At 41.9% G+C, this 25,000-nt stretch overlaps 1 protein-coding gene across 4 annotated transcripts in view; it reads left to right on the top strand.

Annotated features, from left to right (window-relative positions):
- The window catches only part of drp2 (dystrophin related protein 2), a 299,389-nt gene that overhangs the window by 63,256 nt on the left and 211,133 nt on the right, over positions 1 to 25,000 (top strand). For all 4 annotated transcript variants that reach the window (XM_062043976.1, XM_062043975.1, XM_062043974.1 and 1 more), the window contains one exon: positions 19,726 to 19,873. In XM_062043976.1, coding sequence (XP_061899960.1) covers positions 19,827 to 19,873 — 47 coding nt within the window. In that variant the 5' untranslated portion in view covers positions 19,726 to 19,826. The remainder of the gene's footprint in view (positions 1 to 19,725; positions 19,874 to 25,000) is intronic.

Below are 25,000 nucleotides of genomic sequence, written 5' to 3'. Positions count from 1 at the left end.
GGTTTGTGCTCCAAATGAAGGTTTTTGTGCAAAGAGTCTGAGCTGTGGTTGTGGTGTGTTGCGGACTCACCTTTTATTCATGGCAACTAAAACCCTCTGGACTCTTGAGTCATGTTTGCTGTACTTTCACATTTGGTGAAGTGTCACATCCATGTTGGCCTTTCTTTGACCTGCACATTGCAAAAAGCTGCCTCTGCATCATTTATCACTTGCAAAAAGAGCACTCTGCTGCATGCTGGGAAACTGCTAAGACACCATTTCACACCTGGGACTGGTAGGAACTATGATGCAATGCCAATCAAAGCTGTGCTTGCTGACAGCGCCCATCAAAATGAAAGGCTTTTATCTTTTAAAAGCACAATTTTAGATCTGTCTCAGTAGACATTGTCCATTATTGTTGGGGCCCGTGCCTTTGGAAAGAGGGAATAAATGATGCCTTAATAGCCAGAATCATTACCTTGGTTTCTACTACCTTGGTGTCTACTACCTTGGTTTCTACCTCCTTGGTTTCTACTACCTTGGTTTCTACCTCCTTGGTTTCTGCCTCCTTGGTTTCTACTACCTTGATTTCTACTACCTTGGTTTCTGCCTCCTTGGTTTCTACTACCTTGATTTCTACTACCTTGGTTTCTGCCTCCTTGGTTTCTAGTACCTTGGTTTCTACTACCTTGGTTTCTGCCTCCTTGGTTTCTACTACCTTGGTTTCTACTACCTTGGTTTCTGCCTCCTTGGTTTCTACTACCTTGGTTTCTACTACCTTGGTTTCTGCCTCCTTGGTTTCTACTACCTTGGTTTCTACTACCTTGGTTTCTGCCTCCTTGGTTTCTACTACCTTGGTTTCTACTACCTTGGTTTCTGCCTCCTTGGTTTCTACTACCTTGGTTTCTACTACCTTGGTTTCTGCCTCCTTGGTTTCTACTACCTTGGTTTCTACTACCTTGGTTTCTGCCTCCTTGGTTTCTACTACCTTGGTTTCTACTACCTTGGTTTCTGCCTCCTTGGTTTCTACTACCTTGGTTTCTACTACCTTGGTTTCTGTCTCATTGGTTTCTACTACCTTGGTTTCTGCCTCCTTGGTTTCTACTACCTTGGTTTCTACTACCTTGGTTTCTGCCTCCTTGGTTTCTACTACCTTGGTTTCTACTACCTTGGTTTCTGTCTCATTGGTTTCTACTACCTTGGTTTCTGCCTCCTTGGTTTCTACTACCTTGGTTTCTACTACCTTGGTTTCTGCCTCCTTGGTTTCTACTGCCTTGCTTTCTGCCTCCTTGGTTTCTGCCTCCTTGGTTTCTACCTCCTTGCTTTCTGCCTCCTTGCTTTCTGCCTCCTTGGTTTCTACTACCTTGCTTTCTGCCTCCTTGCTTTCTGCCTCCTTGCTTTCTGCCTCCTTGCTTTCTGCCTCCTTGGTTTCTGCCTCCTTGCTTTCTGCCTCCTTGCTTTGTGCCTCCTTGCTTTCTGCCTCCTTGCTTTCTGCCTCCTTGCTTTCTGCCTCCTTGGTTTCTGCCTCCTTGCTTTCTGCCTCCTTGCTTTCTGCCTCCTTCCTTTCTGCCTCCTTCCTTTCTGCCTCCTTGCTTTCTACCTCCTTGCTTTCTGCCTCCTTCCTTTCTGCCTCCTTGCTTTCTGCCTCCTTGCTTTCTGCCTCCTTGCTTTCTGCCTCCTTGCTTTCTACCTGCTTGCTTTCTTGGTTAAACTTCATGAGCAGTTAATGTTTTTTGGGGTGTTCAAGGCAGTCGTTTGCCATTTGAAAATAACATCACCTTAGATTTCTCTGCATTCAGCACAAGTCTCAGCTGAGTCAGCTGGCACTGAACAACATCAAAAGCAAACTGCAGAAGCTCAAAGGTTCGCACAACAGCGGGGGAGGAACAATTTATGACTGCGCCATCTGCATAAAAATGGAAGGCAGCATCCGACACGTTATCACAGAGATGATTTACTTAGATGGAAAACAACAACGGAGCTATTATGGAACCTTGAAGCACACCTTTAATACAGGTGGAATGACCAAGAGGATCCAGCAAACTGGACATATTGGGTTGTATCGGGCAGGTCTTTAGAAAACCACGTTACCGGTCCTGTGCAGTCTGTCCTCCAACATGATGTGGTTGACCGTATCAAATGTTCTGACAGGTCTTTTCCCCGCTGCCCTCAATCTCCTCCGGGATAACATTTGTCTCCCGTGTACCTGCGACTCTTGTTCTCCTTCATTATTTGTTGCCGTGACTTTTTGGAAATGTATTCTTGGCTCGCAGTTGTCGTGTTCCATTCTTAGTTCTCGGATGTTGTTTGTTCTTCTTCCACGAGACCACGATGGGATGTTTGTGTCCATAATGATTGCATGTGCACATTTGAGAGAGGACATTGTGTGTGTCATGTGAGCCAAATCTCTGCTGGTTTCCTGCAAGCTAGCATGCACAGCATCCTCGCATGGCTGAACCCCAGCGTCACATCCAATCAAGCTCTTGAATAAGTAAAGCTTCATGTTCTCCAGACGGCCCACTTTGCCCGCACCACCAAATGGAGCGCTGATGTTTACCACAGTGCCTTTTTGTGTCCAGTCCAGATTGAATACAGTATGTGTCTTCCAGCTGCACCCATTGTGTCTCTCACAAGGGAAAAGGTGGCAAAAATGGAAATATGTCCTCTTTCTGTCTCATTGTCAGTCATCTTTTATTATGGTGTTAGTGTGGATTGTTTATGGCATCCGTCATCCTGCTTACATGTAACAAGACCTAGCAGCTCATCCTCTGGCATTCCCGTCAGCACTCCTGAGTGCACATCTGTACACTACATCTGGACTTGGGAGGATTTACTCTTTCTTGATACAAAGACAAAAAATGTTTAAGAAAATTTACATCTAAATGTAATCAGAATTTGATCCGGGAGGACCTTTGATTTATTTGGATTTTTAGATATATTTAGTGTTAATAAAGTTAATTTCAATCATCAAAAAATGTGGAAAACTTGGTGAATATTTTATTTTTGAGCCCAATGAAAAGCCAAATGTAGGACAACAAATTCAAAACTAAGTTACTATGTGTATATATTATATATATTATTATTATGTCAGACCCACTCGACATCCATTGCTTTCGGTCTCCCCTAGAGGGGGGGGGGGGGGGGTTACCCACATGTGCGGTCCTCTCCAAGGTTTCTCATAGTCATTCACATTGACGTCCCACTGGGGTGAGTTTTCCTTGCCCGTATGTGGGCTCTGTACCGAGGATGTCGTTGTGGCTTGTACAGCCCTTTGAGATTTGAGGGCTATATAAATAAACATTGATTGATTGATTGATATATTAGGGGCGTAACGGTACACAAAAAATTTGGTTCGGTACGTACCTCGGTTTAGAGGTCACGGTTCGGTTCATTTTCGGTACAGTAAGAAAACAACAAAATATACATTTTTTGATTATTTATTTACCAAATGTGTAAACAATGGCATAACATACATATACACACAGGGTCCATTGCCAGGGTTCATGTGGTCAACATATATCAAATAAAAACTAAATAAGATGAGGCTCAGAATGGTTTCTTAGTAAAACGTTTCTACATATAAAGTGCTTTTTGTGATTGATTGATTGAGACTTTTATTAGTAGATTGCACAGTACAGTACATATTCCCTACAATTGACCACTAAATGGTAACACCCCAATAAGGGTCCACGTTAATCAACATTAAACTGCCTCAAGTTGTTGCTCAGATTAAATAAAATGACAAAACTTTTCTTCTACATATAAAAAGTGCAACATTAAACAGTTTCAAGTCAACTCAGCCTCAGATTAACTTTTCTTCCCCCCCTCCCCCCCCAGCCTGGCTAACTTGGCAGTAAGAGGTGGGAGCTGTTTGCTCGTCTTTATCTTTGTTGAAGCCATCTTCACTTGGGGGTGGTGACGCTTCAAATGGGTTAGCATGTTTGACGTGTTGTCAGAAGCAGCTGCCGAACAATGTCGGCAAACCTCCGTCCTCCATTGTTGTATCGCACCGCGCAGCCAAAGTGTTCCCAAACGGGAGATCTTAACGAGGCAGGAGGGTCTTCCAGCTCTGGCTTTTACATGTTGTCCTAGCTCAGTCGCTGCTAGATTGATTGATTGATTGATTGAAACTTTCATTAGTAGATTGCACAGCGTTTTGTTCAGGAGAGAACACACAGGAGATAATACAAATAATAACAGAAGAAATTAACAAATTAAAAAGATGGTTTGACAAAAACAGACTATCGTTGAATCTTAGTAAAACTAAAATAATGCTATTTGGTAACCGTAGAAGAGAAAGTCAAACACAAATACAAATAGACGGAATAGAAATTGAAAGAGTAAATGAAACCAAATTTCTAGGTATAATGATTGATGATAAATTGAACTGGAAATCTCACGTAAAAAATATACAACATAAAGTTGCAAGAAACACGTCAATAATGAATAAAGCAAAACATGTTCTAGACAAAAAATCCCTTCATATTCTCTACTGCTCACTAGTGTTACCATATCTGAGCTACTGTGTAGAAATATGGGGAAATAATTACAAAAGTACACTTCATTCATTAACGGTGTTACAAAAAAAAGATCAGTTAGAATAATACATCATGTTGGATATAGACAACATACAAACCCTTTATTTATTGAATCAAAAATACTGAAATTCCACGACATAGTGAATTTGCAAACAGCTAAAATTATGCACACAGCAAACTATAACCTGTTACCCAAGAATATACAACAATTCTTCTCAACAAAAGAGGAGAAATATAATCTTAGAGAAAAACGTAATTTAAAACATTTGTTTGCACGTACAACACTTAAGACCTTCAGTATATCAGTATGTGGAATTAAATGATGGAATGGATTAAGCAAAGCAATCAAACAATGTACTAATATGATCCACTTCAAGAAACTCTTCAAACTTAAAGTGTTTACAAAGTACAAAGAAGAAGAACCATGACAAACATTCTCAATTTATTTCATCCATCCATCCATTCATTCTTAAAGTAATCTTACTTATCTCATCATATGAAATATGACTTACTTCACCAATTATTATCATTAAATTCTTACTATTATTTATTTATTTATTTTTATTGTGATTACTTATGTGAAAAAATTGTGAACAGGAAGTGAACAAAAAGTTTTGCAACTGTTATGTAAAGAAAAGGGGTAGGATTAAATAAGCTCTGCTTCTTCCTACTCCTTTTCAAACACGTTGAAAAGAGAAACTGGAAATTGTGATGTATCATGTTGTATGCTTGCATGTTCCAAATAAACTCAAACTCAACAGTACAGTACATAATCCGTACAATTCACCACTAAATGGTAACACCCCAATAAGTTTTTCAACTTGTTTAAGTCGGGGTCCACGCTAATCAATTCATGGTACAAAACATGCTAGCATGCCATGTGTTGTGCCTCGGTGTGCATTGTTTACACAACGTGCGCTACGCTACTTAATATGTCCCTGTGGAAACTCGTTCGGTACACCTCCGAACCGAAACCCCCGTACCGAAACGGTTCAATACAAATACACATACCGTTACACCCCTAATAAATATACATATGTATATATATATATATATATATATGTATATATATATATATATATATATATATATATATATATATATATATATATATATATATATATGTATATGTATGTATATATATATGTATATATATATATATATATATATATATATATATATGTATATATATATGTATGTATATATATATGTATATATATATATATGTATATATATATGTATATATATATATATGTATATATATATATATATATATATAATATATATATATATATATATATATATATATATATATATAATGTATATATATATATATACACACAGTGGCGGTCAAAAGTGTACGTACACTTGTAAAGGACATCATGTCATGGCTGTCTTAAGTTTTCAATGTGATTGGAGCACATACTTGTTGGTCACAAAAAACATTCATGAAGTTTGCTTCTTTTATGAATGTATTATGGCTCTACTGAAAATGTGAGGGTCAAAAGTATACATACAGCAATGTTAATATTTGCTTACATGTCCCTTGGCAAGTTGACCTGCAATAAGGCGCTTTTGGTAGCCATCCACAAGCTTCTGCTTGACCACTTGACCACTAAATTGTTGCAGTTCAGCTAAATGTGTTGACATGGACTTGTTTCTTCAGCATTGTCCACACTTTGGGAAGGCCATTCTAAAACCTTCATTCTAGCCTGATTTAGCCATTCCTTTACCACTTTTGAGGTGTGTTTGGGGGTCATTGTCCTGTTGGAACACCCAACAAGACCCAACCTCCGGGCTGATGGTTTTAGCTTGTCCTGAACAATTTGGAGCTAATCCTCCTTTTTCATTGTCCCATTTAAAGCAGCAGTTCAATTGGCAGCAAAACAGGCCCAGAGCATAATACTACCACCACCATGCTTGACGGTAGGTGAGGTGTTCCTGGGATTACCTTTTCTCCTCCAAACATATTGCTGGGTGTTGTGGCCAAACAGCTCCATTTTTGTTTCATCTGACATCACATGGACAAAGATAAGACCTTCTGGAGGAAAGTTCTGTGGTCAGATGAAACAAAAATGGAGCTGTTTGGCCACAATACCCAGCAATATGTTTGGAGGAGAAAGGGTGAGGCCTTCAATTCCAGGAACACCACCATATATATATATATATATATATATATTTATATATATATATATATACATACAGTATGTATGTATAATCATACCTTTTGTGCTCTCAAAAATGTTAACAACAATGTTACCAGAGACACAACGTGGAAAAGGGGGGCAGGCAGAGTGAGGAGGGGGCGGGGAGGAGGGGCAGTGTGTGTGGGTTCCTTAAAGTTCGTAAATCGAAAAGTTTGCAACTGGAGGAGTTCAAGTAGAATGAAATGCCTACGGAGTCGTTCTCTGGACACTCTGTTTTGCTTGAGAAACGAAAGTGAATGAGTCCACCATGTTGCTATGGTAACACCTGCTCTCATACACGCACACACTTAGTTTGGATGTTGAGAGGAGGTGCCAGGTACAAGATTGAGTGACAGCAGTGTGTGTGTATGCACATTCCAACACACTTTTCCATTACCTTTCCGTTTCAATGGATTGAAACCCAAATCATGCGTGGTGTAGCGGGAAGGACAACATGAAGTCAGCGGTAGAACCATCTCACCAGCCTTTAGCCAGCATCTCTCGCAGGTGGAAGTCAGCAGTAGAACCATCTCACCAGCCTTTAGCCAGCATCTCTCGCAGGTGGAAGTCAGCAGTAGAACCATCTCACCAGCCTTTAGCCAGCATCTCTCACAGGTGGAAGTCAGCAGTAGAACCATCTCACCAGCCTTTAGCCAGCATCTCTCACAGGTGGAAGTCAGCAGTAGAACCATCTCACCAGCCTTTAGCCAGCATCTCTCACAGGTGGAAGTCAGCAGTAGAACCATCTCACCAGCCTTTAGCCAGCATCTCTCGCAGGTGGAAGTCAGCAGTAGAACCATCTCACCAGCCTTTAGCCAGCATCTCTCGCAGGTGGAAGTCAGCAGTAGGACCATCTCACCAGCCTTTAGCCAGCATCTCTCGCAGGTGGAAGTCAGCAGTAGAACCATCTCACCAGCCTTTAGCCAGCATCTCTCGCAGGTGGAAGTCAGCAGTAGAACCATCTCACCAGCCTTTAGCCAGCATCTCTCACAGGTGGAAGTCAGCAGTAGAACCATCTCACCAGCCTTTAGCCAGCATCTCTCACAGGTGGAAGTCAGCAGTAGAACCATCTCACCAGCCTTTAGCCAGCATCTCTCACAGGTGGAAGTCAGCAGTAGAACCATCTCACCAGCCTTTAGCCAGCATCTCTCACAGGTGGAAGTCAGCAGTAGAACCATCTCACCAGCCTTTAGCCAGCATCTCTCACAGGTGGAAGTCAGCAGTAGAACCATCTCACCAGCCTTTAGCCAGCATCTCTCACAGGTGGAAGTCAGTAGTAGAACCATCTCACCAGCCTTTAGCCAGCATCTCTCGCAGGTGGAAGTCAGCAGTAGAACCATCTCACCAGCCTTTAGCCAGCATCTCTCGCAGGTGGAAGTCAGCAGTAGAACCATCTCACCAGCCTTTAGCCAGCATCTCTCGCAGGTGGAAGTCAGCAGTAGGACCATCTCACCAGCCTTTAGCCAGCATCTCTCACAGGTGGAAGTCAGCAGTAGAACCATCTCACCAGCCTTTAGCCAGCATCTCTCGCAGGTGGAAGTCAGCAGTAGAACCATCTCACCAGCCTCTAGCCAGCATCTCTCGCAGGTGGAAGTCAGCAGTAGAACCATCTCACCAGCCTTTAGCCAGCATCTCTCGTAGGTGGAAGTCAGCAGTAGGACCATCTCACCAGCCTTTAGCCAGCATCTCTCGCAGGTGGAAGTCAGCAGTAGAACCATCTCACCAGCCTTTAGCCAGCATCTCTCGCAGGTGGAAGTCAGCAGTAGAACCATCTCACCAGCCTTTAGCCAGCATCTCTCACAGGTGGAAGTCAGCAGTAGAACCATCTCACCAGCCTTTAGCCAGCATCTCTCACAGGTGGAAGTCAGCAGTAGAACCATCTCACCAGCCTTTAGCCAGCATCTCTCACAGGTGGAAGTCAGCAGTAGAACCATCTCACCAGCCTTTAGCCAGCATCTCTCGCAGGTGGAAGTCAGCAGTAGAACCATCTCACCAGCCTTTAGCCAGCATCTCTCACAGGTGGAAGTCAGCAGTAGGACCATCTCACCAGCCTTTAGCCAGCATCTCTCACAGGTGGAAGTCAGCAGTAGAACCATCTCACCAGCCTTTAGCCAGCATCTCTCTCTCACAGGTGGAAGTCAGCAGTAGGACCATCTCACCAGCCTTTAGCCAGCATCTCTCGCAGGTGGAAGTCAGCAGTAGAACCATCTCACCAGCCTTTAGCCAGCATCTCTCGCAGGTGGAAGTCAGCAGTAGAACCATCTCACCAGCCTTTAGCCAGCATCTCTCACAGGTGGAAGTCAGCAGTAGGACCATCTCACCAGCCTTTAGCCAGCATCTCTCGCAGGTGGAAGTCAGCAGTAGAACCATCTCACCAGCCTTTAGCCAGCATCTCTCGCAGGTGAAAGTCAGCAGTAGGACCATCTCACCAGCCTTTAGCCAGCATCTCTCACAGGTGGAAGTCAGCAGTAGGACCATCTCACCAGCCTTTAGCCAGCATCTCTCACAGGTGGAAGTCAGCAGTAGAACCATCTCACCAGCCTTTAGCCAGCATCTCTCACAGGTGGAAGTCAGCAGTAGGACCATCTCACCAGCCTTTAGCCAGCATCTCTCGCAGGTGGAAGTCAGCAGTAGGACCATCTCACCAGCCTTTAGCCAGCATCTCTCGCAGGTGGAAGTCAGCAGTAGAACCATCTCACCAGCCTTTAGCCAGCATCTCTCGCAGGTGGAAGTCAGCAGTAGAACCATCTCACCAGCCTTTAGCCAGCATCTCTCACAGGTGGAAGTCAGCAGTAGAACCATCTCACCAGCCTTTAGCCAGCATCTCTCACAGGTGGAAGTCAGCAGTAGAACCATCTCACCAGCCTTTAGCCAGCATCTCTCACAGGTGGAAGTCAGCAGTAGAACCATCTCACCAGCCTTTAGCCAGCATCTCTCGCAGGTGGAAGTCAGCAGTAGAACCATCTCACCAGCCTTTAGCCAGCATCTCTCGCAGGTGGAAGTCAGCAGTAGGACCATCTCACCAGCCTTTAGCCAGCATCTCTCGCAGGTGGAAGTCAGCAGTAGAACCATCTCACCAGCCTTTAGCCAGCATCTCTCGCAGGTGGAAGTCAGCAGTAGAACCATCTCACCAGCCTTTAGCCAGCATCTCTCACAGGTGGAAGTCAGCAGTAGAACCATCTCACCAGCCTTTAGCCAGCATCTCTCACAGGTGGAAGTCAGCAGTAGAACCATCTCACCAGCCTTTAGCCAGCATCTCTCACAGGTGGAAGTCAGCAGTAGAACCATCTCACCAGCCTTTAGCCAGCATCTCTCACAGGTGGAAGTCAGCAGTAGGACCATCTCACCAGCCTTTAGCCAGCATCTCTCACAGGTGGAAGTCAGCAGTAGAACCATCTCACCAGCCTTTAGCCAGCATCTCTCACAGGTGGAAGTCAGCAGTAGGACCATCTCACCAGCCTTTAGCCAGCATCTCTCGCAGGTGGAAGTCAGCAGTAGAACCATCTCACCAGCCTTTAGCCAGCATCTCTCACAGGTGGAAGTCAGCAGTAGAACCATCTCACCAGCCTTTAGCCAGCATCTCTCGCAGGTGGAAGTCAGCAGTAGAACCATCTCACCAGCCTTTAGCCAGCATCTCTCACAGGTGGAAGTCAGCAGTAGGACCATCTCACCAGCCTTTAGCCAGCATCTCTCGCAGGTGGAAGTCAGCAGTAGAACCATCTCACCAGCCTTTAGCCAGCATCTCTCGCAGGTGGAAGTCAGCAGTAGGACCATCTCACCAGCCTTTAGCCAGCATCTCTCACAGGTGGAAGTCAGCAGTAGGACCATCTCACCAGCCTTTAGCCAGCATCTCTCACAGGTGGAAGTCAGCAGTAGAACCATCTCACCAGCCTTTAGCCAGCATCTCTCACAGGTGGAAGTCAGCAGTAGGACCATCTCACCAGCCTTTAGCCAGCATCTCTCGCAGGTGGAAGTCAGCAGTAGGACCATCTCACCAGCCTTTAGCCAGCATCTCTCGCAGGTGGAAGTCAGCAGTAGAACCATCTCACCAGCCTTTAGCCAGCATCTCTCGCAGGTGGAAGTCAGCAGTAGAACCATCTCACCAGCCTTTAGCCAGCATCTCTCACAGGTGGAAGTCAGCAGTAGAACCATCTCACCAGCCTTTAGCCAGCATCTCTCACAGGTGGAAGTCAGCAGTAGAACCATCTCACCAGCCTTTAGCCAGCATCTCTCACAGGTGGAAGTCAGCAGTAGAACCATCTCACCAGCCTTTAGCCAGCATCTCTCGCAGGTGGAAGTCAGCAGTAGAACCATCTCACCAGCCTTTAGCCAGCATCTCTCGCAGGTGGAAGTCAGCAGTAGGACCATCTCACCAGCCTTTAGCCAGCATCTCTCGCAGGTGGAAGTCAGCAGTAGAACCATCTCACCAGCCTTTAGCCAGCATCTCTCACAGGTGGAAGTCAGCAGTAGAACCATCTCACCAGCCTTTAGCCAGCATCTCTCACAGGTGGAAGTCAGCGGTAGAACCATCTCACCAGCCTTTAGCCAGCATCTCTCGCAGGTGCTGGTGCTATTGTTTGTCCTTACTACATTTGCACAAACAATTGTTAAACTGTCTCCTTGTTTTATTCACAGTCCCTAGAACTAAATAACCTGGGAAGACTTTAAGCCCGATCAATATATATATGGATAGTTTGAGTTTGACAAATCTTCACCCTGTATCATATACTCTAGGTTGAACTCTGAGTTTTGGCGTTAACAGGTTAAGTTCCAAGTGGCAACTCTGTTTTGAAATAATAGGAACAATAAGACAGATTTGCCAAGTTTATTATTAGGATGCCATTGAGTGACATGTTTGTGTGTTACTGTGGGAAGTCTTCATCAAATCTGATTGGCTTTTAGTACAATTTGTTGTCCAACACAGAAGCAAATAGAAAGTGTAATCAGTCACCTTCAGACCTTTTCTCTGAAAATGAATAATCAGGTTACAAATCTCGGGGTAATAATGGACTCACACTTCTACTTTAAGAGCCACACTAAATCAATAGGATCATTTTTACCAGCTATAAACATTGCCAAAATCAAATAAATAGTGTCTATAGCAGACTAATGCCTGCCTTTGTCTAGACTACTGGAGTGGCAGCTGCAGTCCATTCAGAATGCTGCTGCTTGAGTCCTGACTAGAATCAGGAAATACGACCATATTAGTCCGTGCTTAGGTCACTGCACTGGCTTCCTGTTGCTCAGAGAATAGACTTTAAAACTTCCCTGCTTATGTACAAGTCTTTTTATGGTCTAGAGCAGGGGGGTCCAAACCCCGGCTCGCAGGCCCAATGCGGCCTGCCGGCATCTTCAGTTTGGCCCTCGAGACGACGGCATGAGTCCAATAAGCAACCTGCGCATGCAAGGTGCTTTCATATTCAATTTATATACCTGACAGGTGGAAAATTGTTGCCATCTTGTGGACAATGTAAGAAACTCAGGTCAGTGACCGTGATGTGTAATTTCTTGACATCACAAGCAGACCTCATCCAAACAACCTTTCCTAGTCATGTTGCAGGAAACAAATTCAACCAGCATGTTTTTTTTGCATGCAGTCGGCTGTCAGCCCCGCGCCAAATTTTATTTAGCCCAATGCGTTTTAACTAGGGATGATACTCGAAACCGGTTTTCCCGGTTGTTCGATAAGAAAAGAACCGAGTCCTCGGACTCCAATCCCTTTTTGAGAACCGGTACCCGTTATCGAGCCCACTATAGTAAAGAAAAAGAGTTGGTTCTTTATTCGAATCACTGGGACCAATCCCGTCCCGACCAGAAATGCTCTGTGAGACATCACAAGAAATGACGTCATGTAGCTCAGTCATTAGGCGCAGATAGCGAAAGCAGGAAAAACAATGGACCGGAAAAAGCACTCCAAGGTGTAATAAAGTTCAAAACAAAAGGTATAATCCAATGAATAACTTTACTGAGAGATTTGAGCAGGGTACAAACACATGACCAACACTTTTACCACCAACCGGAAACATAGCAACCAGGCTAGCAACGCACCTCCTTTACGGCAGCTGTCGCAACGTTCTTAAAGCAAGCGCAGCACATACATATATATACAACACATCTCCCTTTTTGAGCGTTTGTCCTTCTTTCCTTGTAAACGTTCCAAAATCACACTGTATATGTGTTGTCTGTCTAATTATAAATAATGCAGACGAGGCGTGTTGGCTGAGTTCTTGACGTTTAGTTTCACAGCGTGCTCATAACCTCATTCTTAGCTGCCGGGTGGCGACATGCAACAACACTTTTCGGGGCTACCGCGCATGCTCGTCACTCCCGTTGCATGCTGGGTAGTGTAGTTGTTATATTCCCTAGCCCAGCTCATAACATCACATCTTCCCCCCTATAAAGAACGATTTTAACTCAAAGTGTATTTCTTTTTTTTAGCTTTAACTTTTCATTTTTTAGCATTGTAACCACATTTGCAAAGAACTTTTCTCTTCATAGAATTTTCTTTCAATAAAGAAATAAAGTGCAAAAATGTCAAAGCATCATAACAAACCGTTATGTTCCAATAGCAGCAGAAGTGCACTTTTTGGAGAGCTGTATTATTTTCAGTTTTGTGCCCAAGGGACTGATTTTATTTAACACTATTATTATTTATACACCTATAGTGATCACAGAGACAGCTTGTTTTTGTGTTACTGTATATATTTGTTTTTATGAAAAATCCCACTTTATATACTTTGGGTAACAACAGTCAATATTTATTTATTTTATTTTACTTTTTTAGGGGGGTAACAGTCAATATTTATTTATTTATTAGATTTTATTTTTTTCTTTTATAATAAAAGTGAGCTTTTGTTAAACCAAATATATACAGGAAGTGTAGCAGGACCGGGAGGATTCATGGCCAATAGAAACAAAAGAACATTTATGAGAGAGATTGGAGGTTCCATCAGATCAAGTGAGAAAGACAGCAGGAAAAATATCAATATCCGGCAGGATGAAGAAGGCGTGTTAAAAAGAATGTTTCCACTCCTTCCCACACTTAATGTTGACATGGCAACCACTTTCTCATCACAGATGATCAGATTTGCTCCCTGGAGGACTGAGAAACAAGTTTAGGATTGATAAGAGATTTAGATGGAACCAACATGACATACCCAGTGTGGCCCTCGGGCGTCAAGCTTGTGTCCACCTCGGCAACCTGCGGCTCTTTAGCGCCGCCCTAGTGGCCCTCTGGAGATTTTTCAAAAATGTATGAAAAAGTAAAAAGCTGGTAGAACAAATGTATATAAGTTTTGTGTAAGAGGACAAACATGACACAAATGTATATTTAGTTTGAATAAGGTTTGTGTAAGAGGACAAACATGACACAAATGTATATTTAGTTTGAATAAGGTTTGTGTAAGAGGACAAACATGACACAAATGTATATTTAGTTTGAATAAGGTTTGTGTAAGAGGACAAACATGACACAAATGCATATTTAGTTTGAATAAGGTTTGTGTAAGAGGACAAACATGACACAAATGTATATTTAGTTTGAATAAGCCATGTTGTTCCAGACCACAGCAAACATTGCCATGTTGTTCCAGACCACAGCAAACATTACCATGTTGTTCCAGACCACAGCAAATGTTACCAAGCTTGCAAAGATTGTAATAAATCCATAAGAAGACATTTCCTTGAACTTGGACACACACACACACACACACACACACACACACACACACACACACACACACACACACACACACACACACACACACACACACACACACACACACACACACACACACACACACACACACACACACACACACATCAATACCTTTGGCCATTGTAAGTCAGTCATTACCAGGAGTTATCTCACCTTCTGACAAGTTTTACTAATGTTTTCCAATGTTGTAAAAATAAGTGTTGTAAGTATTACATTTCAACATCACGTGTTGTCGTCACTCTAAGACTTTTTCATTGTTTGCAGCTCCACACACATTTCTTCTTCCTGTATGGCTCTTCCAACATGGAGGGCACAAATGATGCTCTCTCTCTCTGTGTGTGTGTGTGTGTGTGTGTGTGTGTGTGTGTGTGTGTGTGTGTGTGTGTGTGTGTGTGTGTGTGTGTGTGTGTGTGTGTGTGTGTGTGTGTGTGTGTGTGTGTGTGTGTGTGTGTGTGTGTGTGTGATATATATAATATAATATATGAGGCCCTCCATGAATAGTGAATGATATCAGCTGGGAATTGTTGCAGTCCAAATTGGTTCCTTTTTGACGCTCACAACTTCTCTGGTCTTTTATCTTCAAGCTTGTGAGGATTGTTTGTTCTCCAAAGGTGTCGGAAATCTAACATTTAAATATCTGCCTCTCAAACATGTCCTTGGACTTGGACTTGATGTATATAGTGCTTTCTCTACACACACTCAAAGTCAAACCTGTTAAAGCAGTGTGGGTGGCACTGGGCGCAGTGTGGGTGGCACTGGGCGCAGTGTGGGTGACACTGGATGCAGTGTGGGTGACACTGGACGCAGTGTGGGTGACACTGGACGCAGTGTGGGTGACACTGGATGCAGTGTGGGTGACACTGGATGCAGTGTGAGTGACACTGGGCGCAGTGTGGGTGGCACTGGGCGCAGTGTAGGTGACACTGGGCGCAGTGTGTGGGCACAGTTTTGGTGGCACTGGGCGCAGTGTGGGTGGCACTGGGCGCAGTGTGGGTGACACTGGACGCAGTGTGGGTGGCACTGGGCGCAGTGTGGGTGACACTGGACGCAGTGTGGGTGACACTGCAGTGTGGGTGACACTGAACGCAGTGTGGGTGACACTGGGCGCAGTGTGGGTGACACTGGATCCTAGGACACAACTTGGCGATTATATGCACGTCTATCACGTGGGCAGGACATACTTCGTCATGTTGGAGCCATATTGCAGTCATATTGGAGTCATATTAGAGTCATATTGGAACCATATTGCAGTCATACTGGAGTCATACTGGAGTCATATTGGAGTCATATTGGAACCATATTGGAGTCATACTGGAGTCATATTGGAGTCATGTTGGAACCATATTGGAGTCATATTGGAGTCATATTGGAACCATATTGGAACCATATTGGAGTCATATTGTAACCATATTGGAACCATATTGAAGTCATATTGGAGCCATATTTGAGTCATTTTGTAGTCATATTGGAACCATATTTGAGTCATTTTGTAGTCATATTGGAACCATATTGAAGTCATATTGGAGCCATATTTGAGTCATTTTGTAGTCATATTGGAACCATATTGGAGTCATATTAGAGCCATATTAGAGCCATATTGGAGTCATTTTGGAGTCATTTTGGAGTCATTTTGGAGTCATATTGGAGTCATATTGGAGCCATATTGGAACCATATTGGAACCATATTTGAGTCATTTTGTAGTCATATCGGAACCATATTGAAGTCATATTGGAGTCATATTGGAGTTATATTGGAGTCATGTAGGAGTCATGTTGTAGTTATATTGGAACCATATTGGAGTCATATTAGAGCCATATTGGAGTCATATTGGAGTCATATTGGAGCCATATTGGAGCCATATTAGAGCCATATTGGAGTCATATTGGAGTCATATTGGAGCCATATTGGAGCCATATTGGAACCATATTGGAACCATATTTGAGTCATTTTGTAGTCATATTGGAACCATATTGAAGTCATATTGGAGTTATATTAGAGTCATATTGGAGTTATATTAGAGTCATATTGGAGTTATATTGGAGTTATATTAGAGTCATATCGGAGCCATATCGGAGCCATATCGGAGTCATATCAGAGTCATTTTGGACTCATATCGGAGTCTTTTTGGAGCCATTTTGGACTCATTTTGAACTCATATTGGAGTCATATTGGAGTCATATTGGAGTCATTTTGGAGTCATATTGGAACCATATTGAAGTCATATTGGAGCCATATTGGAGTCATATCAGAGCCATATTGGAGTCATTTTGGAGTCATTTTGGAGTCATATTGGAGTCATATTGGAACCATATTGGAGTCATATTGGAACCATATTGGAACCATATTGAAGTCATATTGGAGCCATATTTTAGTCATTTTGTAGTCATATTGGAACCATATTGGAGTCATATTAGAGCCATATTGGAGTCATATTGGAGCCATATTGGAGCCATATTGGAACCATATTGGAACCATATTTGAGTCATTTTGTAGTCATATCGGAACCATATTGAAGTCATATTGGAGTCATATTGGAGTTATATTGGAGTCATGTTGGAGTCATGTTGTAGTTATATTGGAACCATATTGGAGTCATATTAGAGCCATATTTGAGTCATATTGGAGTCATATTGGAGCCATATTGGAACCATATTTGAGTCATTTTGTAGTCATATTGGAACCATATTGAAGTCATATTGGAGTCATATTGGAGTCATATTGGAGTTATATTAGAGTCATATTGGAGTTATATTAGAGTCATATTGGAGTTATATTAGAGTCATATCGGAGCCATATCGGAGCCATATCGGAGTCATATCGGAGTCATATCAGTCATTTTGGACTCATATCGGAGTCTTTTTGGAGCCATTTTGGACTCATTTTGAACTCATATTGGAGTCATATTGGAGTCATATTGGAGTCATATTGGAGTCATATTGGAGTCATTTTGGAGTCATATTGGAACCATATTGAAGTCATATTGGAGCCATATTAGAGCCATATTGGAGCCATATTGGAGTCATTTTGGAGTCATATTGGAGCCATATTGGAACCATATTTGAACCATATTTGAGTCATTTTGTAGTCATATCGGAACCATATTGAAGTCATATTGGAGTCATATTGGAGTTATATTGGAGTCATGTTGGAGTCATGTTGTAGTCATATTGGAACCATATTGGAGTCATATTAGAGCCATATTGGAGTCATTTTGGAGTCATATTGGAGTCATATTGGAGCCATATTGGAACCATATTTGAACCATATTTGAGTCATTTTGTAGTCATATCGGAACCATATTGAAGTCATATTGGAGTCATGTTGGAGTCATGTTGTAGTTATATTGGAACCATATTGGAGTCATATTAGAGCCATATTGGAGTCATATTGGAACCATATTGGAGCCATATTGGAACCATATTTGAGTCATTTTGTAGTCATATTGGAACCATATTGAAGTCATATTGGAGTCATATTGGAGTTATATTAGTCATATTGGAGTTATATTAGAGTCATATCGGAGCCATATTGGAGCCATATCGGAGTCATATCGGAGTCATATCAGAGTCATTTTGGACTCATATCGGAGTCTTTTTGGAGCCATTTTGGACTCATTTTGAACTCATATTGGAGTCATATTGGAGTGATTTTGGAGTCATATTGTAGGTGGGTTAGACATAATTATTTCATACCAATAAAATCAAGATAAAGATGATTTATTTAGTGTCAATATTTGAGTGGTGCCCCGGGCCCCTCTGTAGTGGAAACGTTTCCAGCAAAATATGTTTAGAATGTTGCATATCTGTTAAATGTTTGCAGACTGGTTTTTGAACAGGGGCACCTCCATTTACAAACTTCATTGGTTCTCAAACAGGGTCGGTAGATAGAGCAGTTAGTTAGTATGTTGAAGAACATTTCCCAACAAATGAAGAATGGATATTTTACTCAAGGTTTCTACACTTTCGACACAAAATACAGCACGGTACATCAAACAAACATAAGAAGAGCAACTTTCTATTTAATACCAAAGTCAAAACAACAACTGGCTGAACTGTCCTCATCTGCAGTCCTCATCACGCACACACACACACACACACACACACACACACACACACACACACACACACACACACACACACACACACACACACACACACACACACACACACACACACACACACACACACACACACACACACACACACACACACACACACACTGTCACTAGCCCTGTGGTGCACTCACTGTTTGTAATCACACCACTCTTCAACAGCCAGGTTAGGAGTGTCTAGAAGTCCACTTCACCTTCTTGGTGTGCAGCGGGAAGGGAGAAGAAGGCAGTGTCGACAACGCTGTGGATACTTCCTGAATGTTTCAAACCACACATCGCTAGCAAAACTAGAAAAAATGATGTAAAAATGGTAAAAAAATAAAATAAAATAGCAATTAGTTCCAGAGATCAATCAATGCCACAAAATGGGAAAAGAAAGGTTACATTGAGAGAATATTAGTGTGAGGGCCGTGGTGCGTAAATGGAAAGGTCTGCTCAGCAGAGAATATTAGTGTGAGGGCCGTGGTGCGTGAATGGAAAGGTCTGCTCAGCAGAGAATATTAGTGTGAGGGCCGTGGTGCGTGAATGGAAAGGTCTGCTCAGCAGAGAATATTAGTGTGAGGGCCGTGGTGCGTGAATGGAAAGGTCTGCTCAGGAGAGAATATTAGTGTGAGGGCCGTGGTGCGTGAATGGAAAGGTCTGCTCAGCAGAGAATATTAGTGTGAGGGCCGTGGTGCGTGAATGGAAAGGTCTGCTCAGCAGAGAATATTAGTGTGAGGGCCGTGGTGCGTGAATGGAAAGGTCTGCTCAGCAGAGAATATTAGTGTGAGGGCCGTGGTGCGTGAATGGAAAGGTCTGCTCAGCAGAGAATATTAGTGTGAGGGCCGTGGTGCGTGAATGGAAAGGTCTGCTCAGGAGAGAATATTAGTGTGAGGGCCGTGGTGCGTGAATGGAAAGGTCTGCTCAGCAGAGAATATTAGTGTGAGGGCCGTGGTGCGTGAATGGAAAGGTCTGCTCAGGAGAGAATATTAGTGTGAGGGCCGTGGTGCGTGAATGGAAAGGTCTGCTCAGCAGAGAATATTAGTGTGAGGGCCGTGGTGCGTGAATGGAAAGGTCTGCTCAGGAGAGAATATTAGTGTGAGGGCCGTGGTGCGTGAATGGAAAGGTCTGCTCAGCAGAGAATATTAGTGTGAGGGCCGTGGTGCGTGAATGGAAAGGTCTGCACAATGTCATAAAACTTCTTCTTCCTCCAGCTGTGGGGCGACCCTCCTGGCCGGGATGCCACTGTGTGCCGTGCCAGGTGGACTCTGAGGCCCAGGAGGAGTGCAGGGGGGGCCCGCACCAGACCGGAGACATGAACCTCTGCTGGAACCAGATCAAGCGCAAGTCCCACAACATTCGGTAAGACCAGCGCCGCACTTGGCTGAGATGTGTCATGATCTGTGGTCCGGATCATGTTTTGTTTAGTTATGTTCTGTTAGTTTTGGACTCCATTAGTTCCGGTTTGCGCTTCCTTGTTTGTTTTGTCACCATAGCGACTCATTAGTTTCACCTGCCTCATTTGTTCGATCACACCTGCCACTAATCATGAGATTACTATTCAAGCCTGTGGTTGCCAGTTAGTCGGTCTGGCGACATTAGTCTGTTCTGACTTGTTTCATGCCATAGTTCATGCTTGTATTCAAGCGTTTGTTTTGTTCATACTGCTCGTTCCATGCCTTTTCAAGTATGTTTTATTTATTCATGCCACAGTTAGCGAGTTTTTGTTTCATGTCCATAGTTCATGCTTGTATTCAAGCGTTTGTTTTGTTCATACTGCTCGTTCCATGCCTTTTCAAGTATGTTTTATTTATTCATGCCACAGTTAGCGAGTTTTTGTTTCATGCCATAGTTCATGCTTGTATTCAAGCGTTTGTTTTGTTCATACTGCTCGTTCCATGCCTTTTCAAGTATGTTTTATTTATTCATGCCACAGTTAGCGAGTTTTTGTTTCATGCCATAGTTCATGCTTGTATTCAAGCGTTTGTTTTGTTCATACTGCTCGTTCCATGCCTTGCCAAGTATGTTTTGTTTATTCATGCCACAGTTAGCGAGTTTTTGTTTCATGCCATAGTTCATGCTTGTATTCAAGCGTTTGTTTTGTTCATACTGCTCGTTCCATGCCTTTTCAAGTATGTTTTATTTATTCATGCCACAGTTAGCAAGTTTTTGTTTCATGCCATAGTTCATGCTTGTATTCAAGCGTTTGTTTTGTTCATACTGCTCGTTCCATGCCTTTTCAAGTATGTTTTGTTTATTCATGCCACAGTTAGCGAGTTTTTGTTTCATGCCATAGTTCATGCTTGTATTCAAGCGTTTGTTTTGTTCATACTGCTCGTTCCATGCCTTTTCAAGTATGTTTTGTTTATTCATGCCACAGTTAGCGAGTTTTTGTTTCATGCCATAGTTCATGCTTGTATTCAAGCGTTTGTTTGGTTCATACTGCTCGTTCCATGCCTTTTCAAGTATGTTTTATTTATTCATGCCACAGTTAGCGAGTTTTTGTTTCATGTCCATAGTTCATGCTTGTATTCAAGCGTTTGTTTTGTTCTTACTGCTCGTTCCATGCCTTTTCAAGTATGTTTTATTTATTCATGCCACAGTTAGCGAGTTTTTGTTTCATGCCATAGTTCATGCTTGTATTCAAGCGTTTGTTTTGTTCGTACTGCTCGTTCCATGCCTTGCCAAGTATGTTTTGTTTATTCATGCCACAGTTAGCGAGTTTTTGTTTCATGCCATAGTTCATGCTTGTATTCAAGCGTTTGTTTTGTTCATACTGCTCGTTCCATGCCTTTTCAAGTATGTTTTATTTATTCATGCCACAGTTGGCGAGTTTTTGTTTCATGTCCATAGTTCATGCTTGTATTCAAGCGTTTGTTTTGTTCATACTGCTCGTTCCATGCCTTTTCAAGTATGTTTTATTTATTCATGCCACAGTTAGCGAGTTTTTGTTTCATGCCATAGTTCATGCTTGTATTCAAGCGTTTGTTTTGTTCATACTGCTCGTTCCATGCCTTTTCAAGTATGTTTTATTTATTCATGCCACAGTTAGCGAGTTTTTGTTTCATGCCATAGTTCATGCTTGTATTCAAGCGTTTGTTTTGTTCATACTGCTCGTTCCATGCCTTTTCAAGTATGTTTTATTTATTCATGCCACAGTTGGCGAGTTTTTGTTTCATGTCCATAGTTCATGGTTGTATTCAAGCGTTTGTTTTGTTCATACTGCTCGTTCCATGCCTTTTCAAGTATGTTTTATTTATTCATGCCACAGTTAGCGAGTTTTTGTTTCATGCCATAGTTCATGCTTGTATTCAAGCGTTTGTTTTGTTCATACTGCTCGTTCCATGCCTTTTCAAGTATGTTTTATTTATTCATGCCACAGTTAGCGAGTTTTTGTTTCATGCCATAGTTCATGCTTGTATTCAAGCGTTTGTTTTGTTCATACTGCTCGTTCCATGCCTTTTCAAGTATGTTTTGTTTATTCATGCCACAGTTAGCGAGTTTTTGTTTCAGGCCATAGTTCATGCTTGTATTCAAGCGTTTATTTTGTTCATACTGCTCGTTCCATGCCTTTTCAAGTATGTTTCATTTATTCATGCCACAGTTAGCGAGTTTTTGTTTCATGCCATAGTTCATGCTTGTATTCAAGCGTTTGTTTTGTTCATACTGCTCGTTCCATGCCTTGCCAAGTATGTTTTGTTTATTCATGCCACAGTTAGCGAGTTTTTGTTTCATGCCATAGTTCATGCTTGTATTCAAGCGTTTGTTTTGTTCATACTGCTCGTTCCATGCCTTGCCAAGTATGTTTTGTTTATTCATGCCACAGTTAGCGAGTTTTTGTTTCATGCCATAGTTCATGCTTGTATTCAAGCGTTTGTTTTGTTCATACTGCTCGTTCCATGCCTTTTCAAGTATGTTTTATTTATTCATGCCACAGTTAGCAAGTTTTTGTTTCATGCCATAGTTCATGCTTGTATTCAAGCGTTTGTTTTGTTCATACTGCTCGTTCCATGCCTTTTCAAGTATGTTTTGTTTATTCATGCCACAGTTAGCGAGTTTTTGTTTCATGCCATAGTTCATGCTTGTATTCAAGCGTTTGTTTTGTTCATACTGCTCGTTCCATGCCTTTTCAAGTATGTTTTGTTTATTCATGCCACAGTTAGCGAGTTTTTGTTTCATGCCATAGTTCATGCTTGTATTCAAGCGTTTGTTTTGTTCATACTGCTCGTTCCATGCCTTTTCAAGTATGTTTTATTTATTCATGCCACAGTTAGCGAGTTTTTGTTTCATGTCCATAGTTCATGCTTGTATTCAAGCGTTTGTTTTGTTCTTACTGCTCGTTCCATGCCTTTTCAAGTATGTTTTATTTATTCATGCCACAGTTAGCGAGTTTTTGTTTCATGCCATAGTTCATGCTTGTATTCAAGCGTTTGTTTTGTTCGTACTGCTCGTTCCATGCCTTGCCAAGTATGTTTTGTTTATTCATGCCACAGTTAGCGAGTTTTTGTTTCATGCCATAGTTCATGCTTGTATTCAAGCGTTTGTTTTGTTCATACTGCTCGTTCCATGCCTTTTCAAGTAGGTTTTATTTATTCATGCCACAGTTGGCGAGTTTTTGTTTCATGTCCATAGTTCATGCTTGTATTCAAGCGTTTGTTTTGTTCATACTGCTCGTTCCATGCCTTTTCAAGTATGTTTTATTTATTCATGCCACAGTTAGCGAGTTTTTGTTTCATGCCATAGTTCATGCTTGTATTCAAGCGTTTGTTTTGTTCATACTGCTCGTTCCATGCCTTTTCAAGTATGTTTTATTTATTCATGCCACAGTTAGCGAGTTTTTGTTTCATGCCATAGTTCATGCTTGTATTCAAGCGTTTGTTTTGTTCATACTGCTCGTTCCATGCCTTTTCAAGTATGTTTTGTTTATTCATGCCACAGTTAGCAAGTTTTTGTTTCAGGCCATAGTTCATGCTTGTATTCAAGCGTTTATTTTGTTCATACTGCTCGTTCCATGCCTTTTCAAGTATGTTTCATTTATTCATGCCACAGTTAGCGAGTTTTTGTTTCATGCCATAGTTCATGCTTGTATTCAAGCGTTTGTTTTGTTCATACTGCTCGTTCCATGCCTTGCCAAGTATGTTTTGTTTATTCATGCCACAGTTAGCAAGTTTTTGTTTCATGCCATAGTTCATGCTTGTATTCAAGCGTTTGTTTTGTTCATACTGCTCGTTCCATGCCTTGCCAAGTATGTTTTGTTTATTCATGCCACAGTTAGCGAGTTTTTGTTTCATGCCATAGTTCATGCTTGTATTCAAGCGTTTGTTTTGTTCATACTGCTCGTTCCATGCCTTTTCAAGTATGTTTTATTTATTCATGCCACAGTTAGCAAGTTTTTGTTTCATGCCATAGTTCATGCTTGTATTCAAGCGTTTGTTTTGTTCATTCTGCTCGTTCCATGCCTTTTCAAGTATGTTTTGTTTATTCATGCCACAGTTAGCGAGTTTTTGTTTCATGCCATAGTTCATGCTTGTATTCAAGCGTTTGTTTTGTTCATACTGCTCGTTCCATGCCTTTTCAAGTATGTTTTGTTTATTCATGCCACAGTTAGCGAGTTTTTGTTTCATGCCATAGTTCATGCTTGTATTCAAGCGTTTGTTTTGTTCATACTGCTCGTTCCATGCCTTTTCAAGTATGTTTTATTTATTCATGCCACAGTTAGCGAGTTTTTGTTTCATGTCCATAGTTCATGCTTGTATTCAAGCGTTTGTTTTGTTCTTACTGCTCGTTCCATGCCTTTTCAAGTATGTTTTATTTATTCATGCCACAGTTAGCGAGTTTTTGTTTCATGCCATAGTTCATGCTTGTATTCAAGCGTTTGTTTTGTTCATACTGCTCGTTCCATGCCTTTTCAAGTATGTTTTATGTATTCATGCCACAGTTAGCGAGTTTTTGTTTCATGCCATAGTTCATGCTTGTATTCAAGCGTTTGTTTTGTTCATACTGCTCGTTCCATGCCTTTTCAAGTATGTTTTATTTATTCATGCCACAGTTAGCGAGTTTTTGTTTCATGCCATAGTTCATGCTTGTATTCAAGCGTTTGTTTTGTTCATACTGCTCGTTCCATGCCTTTTCAAGTATGTTTTATGTATTCATGCCACAGTTAGCGAGTTTTTGTTTCATGCCATAGTTCATGCTTGTATTCAAGCGTTTGTTTTGTTCATACTGCTCGTTCCATGCCTTTTCAAGTATGTTTTATTTATTCATGCCACAGTTAGCAAGTTTTTGTTTCATGCCATAGTTCATGCTTGTATTCAAGCGTTTGTTTTGTTCATACTGCTCGTTCCATGCCTTGCCAAGTATGTTTTGTTTATTCATGCCACAGTTAGCGAGTTTTTGTTTCATGTCCATAGTTCATGCTTGTATTCAAGCGTTTGTTTTGTTCATACTGCTCGTTCCATGCCTTTTCAAGTATGTTTTATTTATTCATGC

The sequence above is a fragment of the Entelurus aequoreus genome, linkage group LG04, assembly GCF_033978785.1.
Source record: "Entelurus aequoreus isolate RoL-2023_Sb linkage group LG04, RoL_Eaeq_v1.1, whole genome shotgun sequence".
Taxonomy (NCBI): Eukaryota; Metazoa; Chordata; class Actinopteri; order Syngnathiformes; family Syngnathidae; genus Entelurus; species Entelurus aequoreus.
The sequence above is the reverse complement of the archived record's forward strand: the minus strand, read 5'-3'. Positions and strand labels throughout refer to the sequence as shown.